Source organism: Zootoca vivipara, chromosome 17, assembly GCF_963506605.1.
Source record: "Zootoca vivipara chromosome 17, rZooViv1.1, whole genome shotgun sequence".
Classification (NCBI taxonomy): Eukaryota; Metazoa; Chordata; class Lepidosauria; order Squamata; family Lacertidae; genus Zootoca; species Zootoca vivipara.
In genome coordinates this window covers 31869853-31889168 of record NC_083292.1, presented here as the reverse complement: position 1 = coordinate 31889168, position 19316 = coordinate 31869853, and the positions used below count along the sequence as shown (strand labels likewise).

The following is a 19316-nucleotide window of genomic DNA, read 5'->3' as shown; positions in this document are numbered from 1 at the left end:
CTAAGGAACAGGAGCTGTGACGGCTTTGCTTCTGTTAAATTAACTCTGCGTATCTATCACTGGGAAGAGTTTTACTGTCTAAATCCCCCCCCAAAAAAAAAATTAAAAAAGAAATAATCTTCTGTATGTGCAGGGCGTTAATGAGGATGGAAGCCTTGTGAGTCCCAGAACCAGCAGCTTTCAAGTCAACCAATTAGCTTGGTTTCTCCCAAACACACACACACATCCCTTTTTTAAATGTGCTTGGCATTAACAGGCAAGAGGTTATGGGGTTTATCTGTTGCTTTCTACAGAGGTGGTTTCAGGGTGACACGACTGGCTTGACCGAGCTGCAGGGGGTGCCACACCAATGCTGTTGCTTTCAGGATGCAGTGTGTCGAGTGTGTGTCTTCCCCATCCCCTTCTCCAAATGGCATTTCCCAAACAGATCCCTCAAAAAAGCTCATTGGGGAGTTGCGCAACGGGAAAGGTTAATAATGGCAGGCATTTCCCGGGAGGGACAGCAATCCTCTGTGGCTGTGGTTGCCAGACTGCGACTTGCAAGTCTCCAGGTTTGTCTGACCACCCTCAGGTGGCGGGGGGGGGGGGGCGCTTGAATCTCCAGGTGAGCAAGAGCACTTGTAAGCTTTAGCCCAACAGAAGTTGACTGCAATTACTGTATAGACAGGGCACTTGGGAAAGGGGAGCTGTGCTTCTCCCCTCCCTCCCATTTAATCTTCATATCTGAAATTATTGTATAGACTTAATGCCAAAGGGCATCACTGCAGCCCTACACTGAGTCTCAGGTTTGAGTCCTGAAATCTCAGGGTCCGGGATGCTGCTCCTGACCTGGCAACCCTGTCTGTGGCAGAATGTAGCTTAGGGGGCTCCTTTCACACCTTCCAAGGGGGGTGCTCTTAGTCTGCATCAGGGCTTTGCTCTCACAAGGCAGGGCAAGATTTCGTGGGCTTATCTTAGGCGAGGGTACATTTCTGTTGAGCACTGGGAGAAGATTCTTGTAGAGAGCAAGAACAACCAGGCAAATCAACGACCTAGAGCGGAAGTGGATAACCTCAGATCTGGGAGCTGAATGTGGTCCCCGAGGTGCCTCTGTTTGGCCCTCAAGACTCTTCCCCAGGCAACACCCCTCTCTAGCCGTGCTTTGCACCTCCTTGCCTGGCTGGAATTATGTCCTTGAACTCTGATGCCTCTCACTTGCCTGGATCAAAGACAGGGGTGGCTGGGTGTGGAATCATGTAGCCTAGGTAGAAAGCTAAAATTTGCATCCATTACTCCACCCACTTTTGCCTCTGGCCCCTTTGCCACCTGCATGTGCCGCCCCCCAGAAGGGAATGTGACCTCTTTTCATTCCATCTTGGAAAAGACACACCTTCTCTCGCAGGAGTTAATGCTAAAATACCCTCCTGGAAGAGGCGTCATCTCCTCTCACACCCAGGAAGCAATGCCTCTTATCCAAGACATTGCTAGCTCTGTCCGGAAACAGGCAGATATTTTTCTCTTCAGACCATTAACTTCTTTACTTGTCCACAAATGGGCAGCTTATCCTATCCTTGTCAACTCTGAAAAAAGCCCAATGGAGCTTCTGCCCGGATAAATCTGTACAGAGGAAGACGGCCTTAATGAAATCAAAGTGCACACGGCAAATCGATTTGACATTCCTTTGAGCTGCCGGCAGCCCTCGTGTTCTTTAAATAAAAATAAAAATCAGGACCTCTGGGGAAACTGTGATTTTTGGGGTTAGCTTTATTTAGTGTCTATTACCATGAAAACACCCATTCCATCATCAGCGGGCCCTGTGGTTGTAATTATTTAATTTTCTGATTGGCAAAGCTCGGGTTGATTGTCTTGCTACCCGCTTGTTCGGGCAGGTCATCTCCTGGGCAATGTCTCTCAGGCAGGGCTTTAACCCCCTTCCTTTTTTCATTTGTCCTGAGGTTCAGGCGAGTGGAGAATTGCATGGATGGAAGGTGTTTTGTGCTAGGTGGAACAGAGCTGGGGAGCTGGGGGAGAGGGGGGAGAGGGCAGCGGGGTGGGGAGAAGCCCCAAGGTGGGGCAAGGTGAGAGGGTAGGAGACAGGGAAAGAGAAACACATGCAAGCACCCCAGGACGTCTCGACAGACTGAGCAGAATGGCTTGTTTTCAACTTTCAACTCATTGGTAATAGAATTTTTCAATTTCCAGGCGGACTGGTTCTAACTGGACAGCTCCTCCAGGCCATGGAGGGGTTGAGGAGAGGCTCCCTTCTCCCGCCAATCCGCATCCATGTCTAGCGGGGTCTTCCGGACATCTAGCGCTGCAAGGCTGCCCTTCGTGGTGGGCCGGCTAGACGCCAGGGCTTCAGCCAAAGGCGGGCTCCGGGGATTGGCTTCCATGGAGCCTGGGCGACATGAAGCCAAGAGCTCGGGGGTGCTGAACCCTTTGGGTTTCCCTTCCAGCGACCGGGTCCAGCCCGAAGCAGGGGCCTCTGCCGAGGCGGCCCTCCTGGCCGCAGGCTCCCTGGAGGTGGGGCGGCTCGGGGATGGGATTTTGGGGCTCCCGTTTTCTTTCATGCGGACATCCATCGAACCGGGCTGGCGCGAGACTGGGATCTCGCTGGGGGCTCGAGGTCTGGGTTCCTTGGGCTCCATCTGCTGGGCATCTGGCAAGCCGTCGTCGTCTTTCATGCGGACGTCAATGCAACCGGGCTGGCGGGAGAGGGGGCCCTGGGGGGTGGCGGGTCCTCTGGCTGCAATGTCTTCCTCAGCAGGCATCTTCCCCACCGTGCCGGGGCGCTCCGAGGCTTTTCTGGGCGATGGGCCACCTTTGACGGGCGTCTGTTTGCAAATGCGTGGTGGAGGGTCGCTTGGCTGTGGGGATTTGGGAGGGAGAGAATAGGGGGTTGCCCATCACTGCAGAAATCACTAATAAATAAATCTAATAAAATAAAATAATTAATTAAAGACATCATCCTGCAGCAGCGACTTCCATTGTTTAAATACACCTGTCTGTACTGCATCTCCTGCCAATCGGATACAGTGGAGGGTCACTGTTGGTCCATCTATATCAATATTGTCTGCACTGACTGGCAGCGGCCCTTTCAGAAAGAGCGATTTCCCCAGCCTTCTGCATGGAAAGCAGATGTTCTACAGCCCTTCCCCAATTCTCCAAAAGTTGCCTGATTTCCTAAACATTTCTTGTGCCCTCTATCCTCCTTAACTATCTAAAAAAGTTTCCTTATACATGTATCTGGGCAGAGTACAGCGATATACAAACAGGGGGGCGGAGGGGAACCATTTAAAGCAGTACAGATCAATCATTAAAATGACTGGCAACTCAAGAAAATGTCAAAACAACTGCATAAGCCTGTCAGGATAAAACTGCATCACTCTAGCATTTCCTTTCAACAGTTTTAAGGTACATTTTACAGTTAACCTCTTTCTCTGATCTCACAGCTATCTGTATGGCAAGCATGAGATTTGGGTCGCATCCACACCGTACACATTTAAAGCACACTTGGGAAACATTTTAAGCACATAGCTCTCCCCCCCAGAGAATCCTGGCGACTCTCATTTGTTGAGGGTGCTGGGAACAATAGCTCTGTGTGCAGAAAACTACAGTTCCCATGATTCTTTGGGAGGAGTCGTGCCTTGCACACGGCCAGAAAGAGAGGCCTGTCTATGGCCAGCTTCCTTAACCTCACATCCTCCAGCTTGTTTGTTGGGACTACGACTCCCATCATGCCCAGCCATTGATTATGCTGCCTGCAGCTGATAGGAGCATAGGAAGGGGATTTCCGCAATGACTCAGACTATTGCTCCATCTATTGTAGCATTGCCAACACTGACTGGCAGCAGCTCACTACCTGGAGATCCTGGGGATTGAACCTGGGAGCAACAGCCCTTCAGCAAAGATACAAATATAGGGAAGTACAGTTCAGAATTATCTAAACTGCCTGGCAGCAGCTCTCCAAGAATTCAACTGCTGTTTCATACCCTCCCGTTGCTCGGTCCCTGCTCTTGCCAACCTAGCAGTTCCAAAGCACGTCAAAGTGCAAGTAGATAATTAGGTACCGCTCCGGCGGGAAGGTAAACGGGTGTTTCCGTGTGCTGCTTCGGTTTGCCAGAAGCAGCTTAGTCATGCTGGCCACATGACCTGGAAGCTGTACGCCAGTTGCCTCGGCTAGTAAAGCAAGATGAGCGTCGCAACCCCAGAGCCGTCTGCGACTGGACCTAACAGTCAGGTGTCCCTTTACCTTTAAGGAAAAGCAGGACATTCCAGGATCAAATCAGAAACCGGGATGGCTTCTGTAAATCTGTCCCTGGAAAACGGGGGCCCTTGGTCTGCTGTTTGTTAAGGGCGCCCCCATGCCAGGAACGGCAGCTCTTTGCAGGGTGCGGCCTGTGATGTACATGTGTGTTAAGCGTGCTTCAAATGAATGGTGCAAATGACCTTGGATTCCGCAAAGGCTCCCTGGCTGTCCTGCTTGACCTACAGGTGTGTCCAAACACCAACCCCTTACCCCACCCCACCCCATTTTACCTTGCCGGTGACTTCCGGGCAGAACCCGTTACAGGCGTTGTTCAAGGCTGTGGACTTGCTGATCCACTCGGTGAGATGGGCGGCTGCGTTCACTGAGCGGGACGTGAGGTTCACCTTGGCCGGGGGGATCTTCAGGGGCATATCCCATGTGCCCATGTATGTTCCCCAAGGAGAGGCCTGTAGGGGGGCGAGGAGGGAGGGGGCTCAAGCACACGTGTGGGACGCAAGGACGCAAACCGTGAGCCCAGCGGCTGGCTCAGGCCAAGAGGCCCATTGAGTCCAGCATCCTGTTCTCGTCATGGCCAGCCAGGTGACTATGGGGGAAGCCGCCAAGCAGGACCTGAGCACAAAGGGACCTTCTTTCCCAACGGAAGAAGAACGGATTTTGAAGTTAGTGTACTATGCAGAGATGGCAAAGTTGACAGCAGAAATAAGAGGTCAAAAAGATGAGAACATGGTCCAAGAGTTGGAGGTTCTAGTCGGACTATCTGATAAAAAACTACAGCCAAATAAATCGCGAGCGGGATTTGAATAATAGGCAAGGGAAGGAGAATAAATGAACGATGGTAAAATAGGTTATAATACAATAGAAAATAAACAGCTGTTGTGGCAGCAGATAAAGGAATAACAACAGGAGCATCACGGACGCAAGGATGGGAAGGCAGAATGTAATAAGTTATTATGTCCAAAGGAATAACGTCAAATTTCGTGTAAAAAACTAATAAAATTATATTTTAAAACTAAAAAAGTGCAACAGCAAATCTCCAACATCTGTGATTCCCAGAAACTCAGTGGCACATTGCTGTCTCCCACAGTGGAGGGAGAACATAGCCATTGTCGCTAAAGGCTATTGATGGAGCCAAGCATCCTTTTCTCGCAGCGGACAGCCAGCTGCTCCAATGCGCAGCCAACAAGCGGGACTTGAGAGCCAAAGCAACTCTGCCCACTTTTGAGACCAGAAACTGGTATTCAGAGGGTGAACACTGGCGAGTGAACATCACCATCACAACTTGTAGCTGTTGATAGCCTGATCCTCCAGGAATTCACTCAATCCGCTTTTTAAATCCATCTAAGTGGGTGGCTATCACTACCTCTTGTGGGAACAAATCCCACTGTTTAACCATGCGCTATATGGCAGGGCTCCAGCGCCCACCATCCCTGCCCATTGGCCTGCCAGCTGGGGTTGGCTAGGAGGGCATCCATTCAGGCAAATCATAGGAATTATCAGGGTTTAAGGTGTGTGGCAGGCAGTCCGTAAGGGGCGTGGCCTAGGGAGAGTCCTGAGGGCCACACAAAAGTCCTGAAAGGCCACATTCAGCCCCCAGGCCTGAGATTTCCCCGTGCTTAGAGCAGAGCCTCACCTTGGAGCGTGGAACTGTTGGAAGCAGATGTCCTCGGTCATTGGCTATAAACTGCGTGTAACCTTCCCGGGCAGAGGGGTGCTGCAGAGGAGAAGATGGGAGGAGAATGAAGACAGGAGGAATGGAGGAGGAAGGCCAAATAGAGAAGGAGCAGCACTCTGTTTACTAAGGGTTGTATCCAACCAAGTTTCCCTGAGTTGGCAAGGCTCCTTTGATGACAACAACGAGGAACCAGGCTTTTAATGTCATCAGCCTGTCTTGTGGAACTCTCCACCACTAGATATTCAGGAGGCCCCTGCTGAAAGAGTTTCCATTCTGTCAGGCTTATGTAGGCAATTAAGAATACCGCTTTTCACAATAGTTAACTGATTTAAATTTTTTATACGGCTTTTATTGTATGGTTTAATGTACAGTTGTTGTGGCATATTTTTTAAAAATAGCAGCATATTTTTTAAAAATAAATAAGTTCTACTTAGAGAATTTAACTGAACGTAATGGTTCCAGGTTATTCATGTACATTAATTTTATTCTGAGCATGGATTGCATTTATACATCCCTTTTTCTTCTTCAAGGAGCTCAAGGTGGCATACATGGCTCTCTTCCCCCTCCCCTAATCCCCACAACAACCCTGTGAGGTAGGTTAGGCTGAGAGGCACGGATTGGCCTGAGGTCACCCAGTGAGTTTCATGGCCAAGAGGGAATTTGAACCCTGGTCTCTTCCAGGTCCTAGCCTGACACTCTAACCACTGCACCACACCAATTAGTGTCACCAATATTAGATACAACCCACGATTTATATAAATATGCAGCAGAAGATGATGGTGACAATAAGTGTGCCCTTAATTGAATTTTACTATATTCATTTATTAATTTTTATCGCACTTAATGCCAAAATCGGCTTCTTAGAGGTTATAAAAACCACAACACAAACCGTAAAATATATAAAAGCGTCCATAACAAAGATACAATAAAGTAATCCCCTGAAAACATTAAAAGGTCAACCTCCATAATCAAAATATGCAGTAAACTGTTCAAAGCAAACACAAGAGTTTGCCCAACACTGGTAAAAGGGTGAGCCTTATTCTGTTGTAGGAGCGCACCAGACCTCAGCCTATCTCCAAAGTCCGCTCATTCCACTCTTGCTTCCAGAGGAAACTCACCTCCTTAGCGACTCTGGGAAGGTTCCAATTCTGCAAATTCTTAGGAATGTACGCATCTTCATACTGCAAAACAAAGGGGGGATTTGAGATGGGGCAATGAAACCCCACGGCAGCAGAGCTGAGATGCGGCAGGTTTAGTGCTGGTCCCAGAATACCGAGTGATAAAGAAGAAGTGTGTGTGTATGTGGAAGGGAACCTTGTCTTTCACTTTTAAAGAAATCCAGTAAGTTCCTAGTCCTCATGGTCATGAAATGAAATATATGAGCAAAGTGGGGCAGAAATGTCATTGGGGGAGGGGGGCTGCTGTAGAGCTCATTACCCCTCCCCAGGAAGCAGAATATAATGTGCCAAAAGCGGGGGGGGGGGGTGCAGAGAGAAGGGAAGGAGCAGTTGAAAAATGAGGAGAGGGGGTGGCTCATTGCAACCAGGTCTTGCTTGCAGGATTCCCATGGGGCATAGCTGCCAAGTTATCCCTTTTTTACAGGGATTTTCCCTTATGCTGAATAGGCTTCCTCGCGAGAAAAGTGAAAACTTGGCAGCTATGCCATGGGGGCATTTGTTTGGCCACTGTGAGAAGAGGGTGAAAGGGTTTTCCTTCCTGGGGAGAGAGGGTGGGTGGGTTCCCAGATGGGAGGAAGTGGAAAGCTTGTGACTGGTAGACCCTTGAGGAGAGTTTAAACGGGGCAAGGAGTGGGCAAGCTACAGTCTACAGTCCTCTCCAAAATGAGGAGGGGGGTCTCACTTCAAGGGAGGGGGCAAAATATTCCCCCATAAGGGCTTTATTGCAAATGGTTGTTTGGGGGATATGTTGAAGTGTTGTTTGGGGGATATGTTGAAGTGTTGAAGTTTGCCTCTTCATAGGAGTTTTGGATCAAATAGCAAAGAAGGCCTGCCTCTGAACTAAGATGGGGGAATGAAACTCCTCACAGTAGGGAGGAATGGGGGGAATAATAATAATAATAATAATTTATTATTTATACCCCGCTCATCTGGCTGCGTTTCCCCAGCCACACTGGGCGACTTCCAACAAAATATTAAAATAGAATCATTCATCAAATATTAAAAGCTTCCCTAAACAATTTCTCCTTGGCCTGAGCAATCCCATCCTCCCCTCCCTTCCCCCTTTATTTCAAGCGTCTTATTTTGGAAATATAAGGGGTGGTTTCAATGGGGGGCAGCCTCTTCTCTCCGCCCACCCCCCATGCCCTCACCTGGCCAGAACTGAAGTGCGCGGCCATGCTGGCTCCTCTGCGCCTTTGTTTGGGGCGTATCCTAGCAACGGGGGTTGTGGGCGTGGAAGTTGAAGGGGGAAGCGCACCAGCCAATGGGAAATCAAGCTCCTAAACCACGCCCCATCTCCTCCCTCCTTCCTTTCCTCCTCTTTGTCATTCAAACCAGAGTTCTAAGCCACGCCTCCCTAGTCAACTCCCCTCTTCCCCGCCGATCCACATTAGGAACTGGAAACTTGTGTTAAGGACTAGAAACTTGTTTTCTTCGTTAGTAATATTTTTTTAAAGGAAAAAGATCGTCGATATTTTCAGGAGACTGGATATCGCACCTAGCGTAGTGGCAGAATGTGTATTGGAGAAGGGCTGCGGGGAGATCAAGGTTCAAATCCCTGCTCAGGATGACCTTCCCGACAGGGGTGTTGTGAGGGATAGAATCCCCTTGGAGCGCTCGTTAGAAGAAAGATGGGTTGGTAGTAGTAGTAGTAGTACCGTAGTAACACCACATCCTGTATTTATTTTCCTGCATGTCTGTAGAATTTCGGTGCATTTGTAACTCCCGTCCTGACTTAATCTTGGAAACGCTGCCAGTCGTGATTTCTAAGCAGCCGCAAACAGCCCTCTCTACCAGCCACGGCTTGCACAGCACCAGGCATAGCTGTCAACCCTCCCTTTTTTGCGGGAAACTCCCTTATTCCAGCACCGTTTCCCGCTGCTATCCTGGATTGTTAGATATACCGCGTAGACTGTCCCCGGGACAGGTGAGGCTACTGATCCCTTATTTTCAAATCCGAAAGTTGACAGCTATGGCACCAGGTGGGGTGTGTTTGTCGTGGGGGATACACAGAAACGACCAAGAAATGCACCCCTGAGCATGGGCAGAATAGTCAGTTCTTGCTACTGAATAACCACAGCCAGGTAGGATAGGGAAATACCAATGCCTGAAGCCCCGGAGTGCTGCTACCAGTCAGTGTAGCCAATACTGGGTGGGCCAATAGTCTCCAATTCACTATAAAGCAGCATCCTATGTTAAGGGACGTGGGAGGCGCTGTGGTCTAAACCACAGAGCCTAGGGCTTGCCGATCAGAAGGTTGGTGGTTCGATTCCCTGCAACGGGATGAGCTCCCATTGCTCGGTCCCAGCTCCTGCTACCCTAGCAGTTTGAAAGCACATCAAAAATGCAAGTAGATAAATAGGTACCACTCCGGCGGGAAGGTAAACGGCGTTTCCGTGCGCTGCTCTGGTTTCTCCAGAAGCGGCTTAGTCATGCTGGCCACATGACCTGGAAAAACTGTCTGCGGACAAACGCCGGCTCCCTCGGCCTGTGAACCGAGATGAGCGCCACAACCCCAGAGTCATCTGCGACTGGACTTAACTGTCAGGGGTCCTTTACCTTTTTTCTGTTCCTGTTTAAATCCGATCACTACTCAAAATCAGAACTGGAACCTCACTTAAATGTTAGAAAAAGGGCCATAACTCAGTGACAGAGCAGCTGCACTTCATGTGGAGGGCCTCGGGTTCAAATCTCCAGCGTCACCTCCAGGTAGGGCTGGGCCAGGCCTGACAAGCTACTGCCAATCCGTGCAGACAGTACTGGCTTTGATGGTCCAATGGCTTCTGATAAGGCAGCTTCCTTTGTACCTAACCAGGCTTTCCTGGAGGTCACCTAGCCCAGCCGATGCTCCGAAAGCCTGCGGCTGCTACATCACCTCTTAATTTCATTATTGCATTTAATTAATCACTGCCTGCAGCAGCAGCACTAAGAGTCGGATCTGTGCAGTATAAATCAGCTTCTCCTTTTCCTTTCCCACATTCCCCAGAGACGCCTGTTGCCGATTTCCCTAATCAGTTTGCACCATATTTCTTGGAAGCCTCGCTCTCTGGGGAGATGAGCCGGCAACCACACCGTGGCCTCTCTTTCGCAGGGAGCGAGGGTGAGCCGGGAGCTGTGTGCATTTCCTCCGCCCCAGCGAGCTTCTGCTGCCAATAATTAAATTGCATTTGCATGCACTGAGTGAGAGCGGCGGATTAATTTACAAGGATAATTAAAGCGGGCCAGACGCGGCCTGTGTTTTTTTTTTTTTATGGGTCCCGCTCCCCCCTCCAGCACCGGCTGCCTGCATTTTATAGGAAGACACGTCAAGCAAACAGGCTTCGCTTGCTAATGACTTGGACGGTGGAAGCTGCCAGCCTTGCATCTCCTGAGCTGGGAAACCAGGCGTCTGCGACATCCTGCTTGCTAGCCAAGGCCTGGCTCAACCCATCCATTAGAAGAGCCCTGCAGGATCAGGCCCATGGCCCATCTAGTCCAGCAGCATCCTGTTCTCCCTGCAGCCAACCCAAGTAGGGTTGCCATATTCCAAAAAAGTAAAAACCAGGAAGACCCCTCCAAATTGCTGAACTTTTTTTTTTAAAGGAAACTGCTGAAATACTTAACTATTTTTTGCACAATCCCCAGAGCCACCTTAAGCCACCCAAGCCGTACATATGACAACCATACATGACAAGCAAGACCTGAGTGGAAGAGGAATTCTCGCCTCTTGTGGTTTTCAGAAACTGGGGTGCAGAAGTATTGCTGCCTCAGACCTTGGAGGCAGAGCATAGCCCTCAGGGACGGTAGCCACCGGTATAGCCTTCTCCATGAACTTGTCTAATGCTCATTCAAAACCATCCGAGCTCACGACCGTCCCTGCATCCTGAGGCAGTGAGTTCCATAGTTCTGCTCTGTGCTGCGTGAATAAGGACTTCTTTTTGTCACTCAGCTTCATTGGATGTTTCCGTGTTCAAGTGTTATGAAAGAAGGAGAAAACCGTTTCCCTACCCACTTGCTCAATGCCTGATTTTATAAAAAGTTATTTAATTATAAGTAACTAGTGTCATTCAGCCCGTTAAATAAACGGGTGCTAGAACATATGTGAGCGCTGCGCGGAGCACCGGATCGAGGAGCCGGTCTGCAGTCAGCGCCCAGCAACGCCGTGCTGGATTGAGGAGGCGATGTTCCGTGCGGCGTTGCTGGGCGCTGACTCTGCAGACCGGCTCCTCGATCCGGTGCTTCGCACAGCGCTGATCAGCGCCGACCTGGCAGGCCGCCAGATCAAGGACCTTGCTGGACACACACACACACACACTCTCCCCCCCCCCGCCAACGCTCAGTCCGTCCGGGAGCGGCGGTTGGTGGCCGCAGGGAAACGGTAGGTGGGGGGGTGGGGAGAGCGTGTGTGTGTGTGCGTCCAGTCTCTGCGTCCAATCCCTGTGTCCGTGGGGCACATGCGCAGTAGCAGGGACACAGGGACTGGACGCAGAGACACTTGCATTTTATTATATAGGATAATAATAAATCATTTAACGTTTATAATTTTAGTTAACGGTTGGAAGGTTACACAGCCTACTTCATAAAGGCTGGCAGGAGGTGAGAAGGGGAGAATCTTGAACACTGCCATGAGTTCTTTGCAAGAAGAGTGAGAATTTTAAAATGTAATAAATTAAGCCTCGACCCCATTTATTGGTGGGGATGGGAAATGCCTGCCTTAGATTAATCAGCTTGAATCTTTAGTTGATTAATCTACTGCTGAAAGCTTAAAGGATGAATGAAAACATGAAAAACAGCTGTTGCTGTTTTTAAAGGGTTTGTTTCACCATTAAAACACACACACACACACACAATTTTCTAAAACAACTTATACATCATTCTACGGAACAGGTCATTTTAAGGTTTTTTTTGTTTTTTTAAGGGAGGCAGGGGAATTGGCACACAAAGCCACAGAAATTAGGACCAGCGCCTCCTCTTCTAAACAGCATCCCCCCCAATAATTTTATTGGTTTTCATGTAAATACAAGAACTACAGTACTAATACAGCATTTTTGACAGCAGTGTTTCCTATCAACTATCGACTGCAGCTGGTATAGCCACCAGCCAGTGATGCCCAGCAGAGAAGAAGGGTGGCGGGGAGCTAAAGAGGTTGCAACCAAATCATCCGGCGAGTTTCCAGCTTTCCAGGACACCAGCAAGGCCAAAGGGAAGGGCGCTGAGTTCCTGCAGAGAGAAAGGAGGGAAGAGATCTGCAAGGATTGTTTTCTGAAGCAGGGCAACAGTGTCCCCCGGTGGCCACTTGGAGTTATTCCAAGCGTAACATTTACAAGAACGGATGCGATTTAGGATCCCGCCGGATGATCCTGAATAAACCATAGCCCGTTATTATTTTTAATCATTAAGATGCAAAATCAAGCATGGAACAAAGTCATCACAGAAAACGGGTGTGAAATCTTGAAGCAGGGAGGAAAGGAAAGCAGAGGCATCAGTAATACATGATGCCAGACTTTTGGTGCAATAGAAATTATCTCACCATTAACATGGATAGCCCTTATTTCCAGAGAGAAATATCTGCACAGATATTATGCTTCCAGAGAACAGAAAGCTATCAAGCAAGGGAAATCCTTATGAACCAACGTTGCTTTATAGATCGCATGGAAAACTTGTCCCGGGAAGTACCGTAAATGCTCTTCCAATTGCTCAGGTCCTGCTAATTACCGTAAATACCTGTCAAGTTATGTTAGCACCACCCAGAAGCAAAATCCTTCCGACTCTTATTTCAAATGTATTTGCTGGTTGGGATGAACGTGCTAATGTGCAGGCAGAGTTGCCTCAAATTTATTAAGGAAAACCAATAAAAATGAAACTGTCTTCATAATAATTCAGGGCATGGCTGTACATTTCGTGCTCAAAGCTGAAAGGGCAGAAGCAAGTAAATCTTCAGGTGATCTTAAAAGGATCTGGCTTTATAGGTAAATACTTTCAAAGGGTCTGTGAAAAACCAGACAGACAGACGGTCTGCAGTCATTATATGCTGGCAATTCCGTTTGCAGCCTTTAAGGGTTTCACAGGAAATATTTTTTTTCTTGCAAACACCCCTTTGCTAAGGAGCGCTAATGTTAACGTCAGACTCAGCACGAATGGTCGGCTCGCACACGTGTGTTTGCAGGATGCTCTGGAGTGAACAGGAAAGGAAAACATTTGCGACCTCTGCTGCCGCGCAGAGACTTAACAATAACGGAAGCCCTGACGGGTAAATGGGCGGGTTTATGCAGATTTAGCACCAATGGCCATCAGAGCAACCAGGCAGACGGCTGAGAAATTGACAAGATCGTCTAAATCCACTATTTTTGAGATTAAACTGTCCATCAAGAGCTGCTTAGCTGGACAACAGAAGCAGAAACATTATCCGAGTATATTTTGTGGAATTGGAAACGGTGCTGATTCTGATGGGGTGGTGAGAGCTTTGCAGCGCCAAGTACCCACCAACACTTCAAAAGGTATTGGAAAAGGAGACCCAGGCAATTTTTGTTCAGGTTGGTATCGCTTCTCGGCCTTTTGGCTAAGATCAAGTGTAGTATCTGTTCTTATCAGTTTAATATCTGATATGTCCTCTATTTGAGGACTATATATTAAATGGATTTTTGGAGCTGGGAGATGGAATAGGGGCTTGCTCCGTCCACTCCATGCATCGACCTGGTATTGCAGTACCTCCAGGAACGGTGCACCTCCCTCTGGGGGGAATATTATTGGTGCAAAAAGTAGACTGAAAAAATCGGAACGTTTTCTCTTTGTGTAAGTTTTGTTTTCAGTTGTTAGCGCGCTCTCCACTAGACAATAATACATTCTATTCTGCTAGAGAATTTACTTGCAAAAATATGCTATCCTGGATCAACCTGGCATTGGAGAACCTCTGGGGGGCAATATTGTTGCTTCGAAAAGCAGATAAACGTGGCTGTAATCTCTCTGCAATATTGTTACAAAGGTGGTGCGTCTCCCTCAAGCTCTGCCGAGTGGTAGCAAAATTCCGGCAGGTTCCAGGCACTCCCCCAGGGTCGTGCTTCCTTTGGGGAATCAAGGCACAGGAGACACTAGGCTCCTTCCTAGCCCCAGCCCAGCTCACCTATACGGACAAACCACACTGCTACGAAGCAAGCTCTGCGACCTCCAATCTCTCGCAAACACAATGCAAGAGAAGAAAATAGCATTATCCCAGTCTCTCTCCCTTCCTCCCTCTCTATTTCCCGAGCTGCACAATGTCCATTACAATAGTACCTTTTACAGAATATGATGTGAAAATGACTCTATGAATTGGATGTGGAGATGCTATATGTGCTTTTCCTTTTTAAAATTTGTTTACTTTGTAGCACAAGAAAATATACTAATTTAATAAAAATACTAATTAATACTAATTTAGAAAAAATATGGTTTATTGTGCATATACTGTATTTAAATCTGGCTCTACTTTGGATACAGTTCACAGCCTTCATATTTTCGAGACAGGTTCAGGGGACAGCCCCACCCTGCCACTCCAGCACTTTATATCGTTCACAATCTTCAGCCTGATCTCATCGACTTGCTGGAGGAAGGAGACAAAGCAAGACTGTGCTCAGTGGTTGGTTGGTTGGTTGGTGCTTGTCGGGGACTGGTAGGGTGGAGGGCAGGGACTTCAACAGTAGGTGGCGCCAGAGCCAGTGACAGGCAGAGCCAAACAATTCTAGTTTTGCTCCCATCCGCCTTCTCCCTTCTGTGACAGGAGGACGAGGCGGGTGCTGTGTCCTACACTACCAGCTGATTGTTAGAAAGACAGCAGGCAGAGAATGGCTGAGGTTAGTGAAACCCTGACTCCTTTGCCCTAATAGATCAACCCCCAACCACAGGCATTACATACCGGAAATTCATTTTGCGGCATTTCAATGTTTTATGGGAAACATTTTTCCTGCAAACACGTTTGGCTTGCCCAGCTGTGTTTTCACAGACAGACGTTGAAAGAACAGGAGGCTATGACAGGAGAACTTTGGGGGTCTTTCCAGGCACACAGTTGCGCGGCAGGTAAATGGGCAGCTTTATGCAGATTGTGCACCAAAGGTCGTCGAGCAACCGGGTAGATGGCTGAGAAATTGGGAAGATCTTGGGAAGAAGCCCACATCACTTTAATCCCCAAACAGGGGGTGGACACTACAAACGTGAAAACTATAGGCCAATTTCTCTTTTAAATGAAGACTATAAGTTGTTTGGGACCCAGGTGGCGCTGTGGTTAAACCACTGAGCCTAGGGCTTGCTGATCAGAAGGTCGGCGGTTCGAATCCCTGCGACGGGGTGAGCTCCCGTTGCTTGGTCCCAGCTCCTGCCAACCTAGCAGTTCGAAAGCATGTCAAAATGCAAGTAGATAAATAGGAACCGCTACATCGGGAAGGTAAACGGTGTTTCCATGTGCTGCTCTGGTTTGCCAGAAGCAGCTTTGTCATGCTGGCCACATGACCTGGAAGCTATACGCCGGCTCCCTCGGCCAATAATGCGAGATGAGCGCGCAACCCCAGAGTCGGTCACGACTGGACCTAATGGTCAGGGGTCCCTTTACCTTTACCTTTATAAGTTGTTTACGAATATATTGGCACAAAGACTTAAAAAGGCCATAGAATCTGAGATACATCAAGATCAGGCTGGATTCCTGCCAAGACGCCAATTAAGAAATAATATAAGGCATGGGTGTCAAACACAAGGCCCGGGGGCCAAATCCGGCCCGCCAGACCTCGTCATGTGGCCCGCCGAGCGCCCCAGCCAGCAGGACCCAGCAGTGGGACCTTGCTGCTGAAACGCCGTGCCAACAAAGCTGGGGCCGGGGAAATGCTTTTTGCCCCTGGGTCCCTTCGCGCTCTTTTCTGGCGCTGAATCAAGGCGGCGACCCCTCCTCCCTTTCTTTCTTCCTCTCTCTCGTTCTTATTCTTTCTTTCCCTCTCCTTCCTTCCTTCTTTATCTCTGTCTTCTCTCCCTCTTTCTTTTTCTTTCATTCTTTATTCCTTCTTTCCTACTCTTCTTTCTCTCACCTCTTTCCTTCCTCTCTCCCTCCTGCTCCCTCTTTTCTTTCTTTATTCCTTCCTTACTTCCTTCCTTCCTTCCTTCCATCCTTCCCAACTTTCTTCCTCTCCCTCATTCTTATTCTTTCTTTCCCTCTACTTCCTTCCTTCTTTCTCCCTTTCCGTCTTCTCTCCCTCTTTCTTTTTCTTTCCTTCTTTATTCCCTTCCTTATTTCCTACTCTTCTTTCTCTCCCCTCTTTCCTTCCTTCCTTCCTCTCTCCCTCCCACTCCCCCTTCCTTCCTTCCTTCCTTCCTTCCTCCCCTCCCCTCCCCTCCCCTCCCCTCCCTCTCCCTCTCCTCAGAAACATAGGATGCTGCTTTATACTTCTGGCCCTTAAACCCTGGAACCAGGAGAGCAGCTTCAGTGAGTCAACCTCAGCCAGTCCCTTTGGTGAAGGGTGGTGGCTCACTGGCAGAACATCTGTCCTGCATGCAGAAGGACCCCAGCATCTCCAGGTACTAGTAGCTCTGCAAAGGTCCTGCATGAAACCCTAGCGAGCCTCCACCACCCAGTGCAGTTACCAAAAATCATTTTTCAATAAATTGTACAATAATTGTACCTTTGAATATCTACTTGCCATTATTCTGACTATGTTTCTGCTTTCAGAGCTAGTTATTACTTACATTATTACAAAAAACAGTAATAATTGAATGCAGTGACAATAATTTATGAGAATAAAGAGTGGACACGTAGTCCTACAGATACAACCGGCCCTTTGAGGGTGACCAAACTGCTGATGCGGCCCCCGATGAATTTGAGTTTGACACCCCTGATATAAGGAGTATATTAAACTTAATAGAAATTATAGATACCAAAATAAATAAGCAGACAGCTCTAATTTTTATTGACGCTGAGAAAGCGTTTGATAATATATCGTGGAGATTTATGAAAAATAATTTGTATCAATGGGGTATAGGCCAAAGTTACATGAACTGTATTGAAGCAATATATAATCAACAAATGGCGTTTTTGATTATTAATAATGAATTATCTGAACCCATTTCAATACAAAAAGGAACAAGACAGGGGTGTCCCCTTTCCCCCCTCCTATTTATTTCAACTTTGGAGGTGCTGTTGTGTAAAATCAGGGAATCAGACAAGGTCTCAGGTATTAAACATGGAAATAAATAATATAAGGTCAAGGCATTTGCCGATGACCTAGTTGTGACAGTGCAAGATCCTTGCACTTCACTGGTAGAAGCACTACAGGAAATGGAAGAATTTGGAGCCCTTGCGGGCTTCAAAATAAATAAAGACAATACCAAAATGATGACAAAAAATCTAAATGACAACCAAATAAATTTACTCCAGAGAGACTCAGGCATTAAGGTTGTTAATAAAGTAAAATACCTTGGCATTTGGCTGTCTCAGATAAATAACAACCTTTATAAGGACAGCTACAAACCAACCTGGAAAGAGATGAAAGTGAACTTGGAAGCATGGAGTAGGTTGAATTTGTCATTCTGGGGTAGAATTGCTGCCATTAAAATGTTGCTCCTCCCAAAAATGTTATTTTTATTCCAAACTTTATCTATCATCACAGGCCAATCGATCTTTAAAGAATGGCAGAAGGTAATATCCAGATTTGTGTGGCAGGGCAAGAAGCCTAGGATAAAGTATAAGCTTCTTACCGATAAAAGAGAAAGGGGAGGGTTATCCCTCCCGGATATAAAATTGTATTACGAAGCGGCTGTGACAACCTGGATAAAAGATTGGTTGAATCTGGAAAATATAGACATTCTTGACCTTGAAGGTTTTAAGAACAGATTCGGGTGGCATGCGTACCTCTGGTATAACAAAGTGGAGGTACATAGAGATTTTCTAAATCATTCCATCATTAGACCATTATATGAAGTTTGGTTAAGGTATAAAGATTGGTGGGAACGAAAAACACCTTGGTGGTTGTCAACACAAGAAGCTTATTCGGTCAAAATAATAAATACTGACAGGAGGTGGTTAACTTATCGGGATCTTCTAATTGAATATAAAAGCACAAAAACTTTCAAATTGAAACCTTATGAGGGATTAAAGGACAGACTGGCAGGGTGGTTGGAATATCACCAATTGTATAATATATTTGTGAGAGAGAACAGAACTAAAGGATTCCAAAGTGGGGTCTCAGAACTGGAAAAAATGGTAATTCAATCCAATATAAGAATGATAACTAAGATCTATGAATTCCTATTGGAATGGAATACCAAAGATGAAGCAGTAAAATCCGTGATGATTCACTGAGCCATTGACATCGGCCACAATATTGAACTTGAAAAATGGTATAAACTATGGAACACCGGAATCAAATTTACAGCATGTGTAATGCTGAAAGAGAACTTATTTAAGATGATGTATAGGTGGTACATCACCCTGACCAGGTTAGCAAAGATGTATAAAACTGGAGACAAAAGGTGTTGGAAATGTGGTGAAAAAGATGGGGACTTTATCCACATGTGGTGGAAATGTGATAAAGTAAAAATCTTTTGGGAAAGTATATATAATGAGCTGAAAAGAATACTACGTTACACTTTCAAAAAAACACCAGAGACCTTCCTATTGGGGATGGTCGGAGTAGATATAGAGAAAAATGATTTTAAAAATTTCCTCTATGCAACGACGGGCTAGGATCCTTATGGCAAAGTTATGGAAACAAAAGCAACTTCCATCACTAGAGGAATGGCAACAGAAAATGATAGAATATTTGGAAATAGCTAAATTAACGGCTGAGATCAGATACCAGGGCAATGAAGCCCATGTGAAAGAATGGAGTAAATTTATGAAATATATTGATAGAATGTGTGACTAGACCAATTAGAAGTAAAATAGATTACTACCGCACCACGAATTGTTAAGGATCATTATGAGAATAAGAACAATATGGGAAGTATGACTAAAGCAATACTAAGTGTTGCAAGGACTTTAAGAAAGTATGCGATAAAATATTGTAAATATTTAAAGTAAATATATCTACAAAATGGGGGGGTGAATGGTATTTGGAAAATGAAAGAAACAACGCCAAAGAAAAAGAAGACTGTAGGAAACAGAAGAAGAAGGGAAGTCGTAGAATTACAATATCAGAAATGAAAGTGAAAATTGGTATCTTTTTGTTTTTTGTGTACTTTTTTATCCTTTTTTCTTTTTTCTGCTTTTCCCTTTTTGTGTAATTTA

At 46.9% G+C, this 19316-nt stretch overlaps 1 protein-coding gene and 1 non-coding gene across 2 annotated transcripts; one reads left to right on the top strand and one right to left on the bottom strand.

Moving 5' to 3' along the window:
- Positions 1–1739: 1739 nt before the first annotated feature.
- CFAP126 (cilia and flagella associated protein 126) lies at positions 1740–8300 on the bottom strand. The gene is made up of 5 exons (XM_035097538.2): positions 8251–8300; positions 7040–7102; positions 5880–5960; positions 4519–4695; positions 1740–2846 (listed from the first exon to the last, which is right to left on the bottom strand). Exons 1-5 carry the CDS (start codon positions 8275–8277, stop codon positions 2193–2195), a joined length of 1002 nt encoding a protein of 333 aa, XP_034953429.1. The 5' UTR covers positions 8278–8300; the 3' UTR covers positions 1740–2192.
- Positions 8301–13617: 5317 nt separating this feature from the next.
- LOC118076612 (U2 spliceosomal RNA) lies at positions 13618–13808 on the top strand. Its single transcript, XR_004691520.1, has one exon. It is a non-coding gene; the product is annotated as a U2 spliceosomal RNA (small nuclear RNA).
- Positions 13809–19316: the final 5508 nt, after the last annotated feature.

Excerpts from the sequence above, each read along its gene's own strand:
- CFAP126 (XM_035097538.2), bottom strand. The coding sequence starts at position 8,277 with ATGGCCGCGCACTTCAGTTCTGGCCAG. Across the intron at positions 4,696-5,879 it reads CAACAGTTCCACGCTCCAAG|GCCTCTCCTTGGGGAACATA; the intron begins GTGAGGCTCTGC and ends GCCCCCCTACAG. Across the intron at positions 2,847-4,518 it reads GCCCGGAAGTCACCGGCAAG|CCAAGCGACCCTCCACCACG; the intron begins GTAAAATGGGGT and ends AAATCCCCACAG.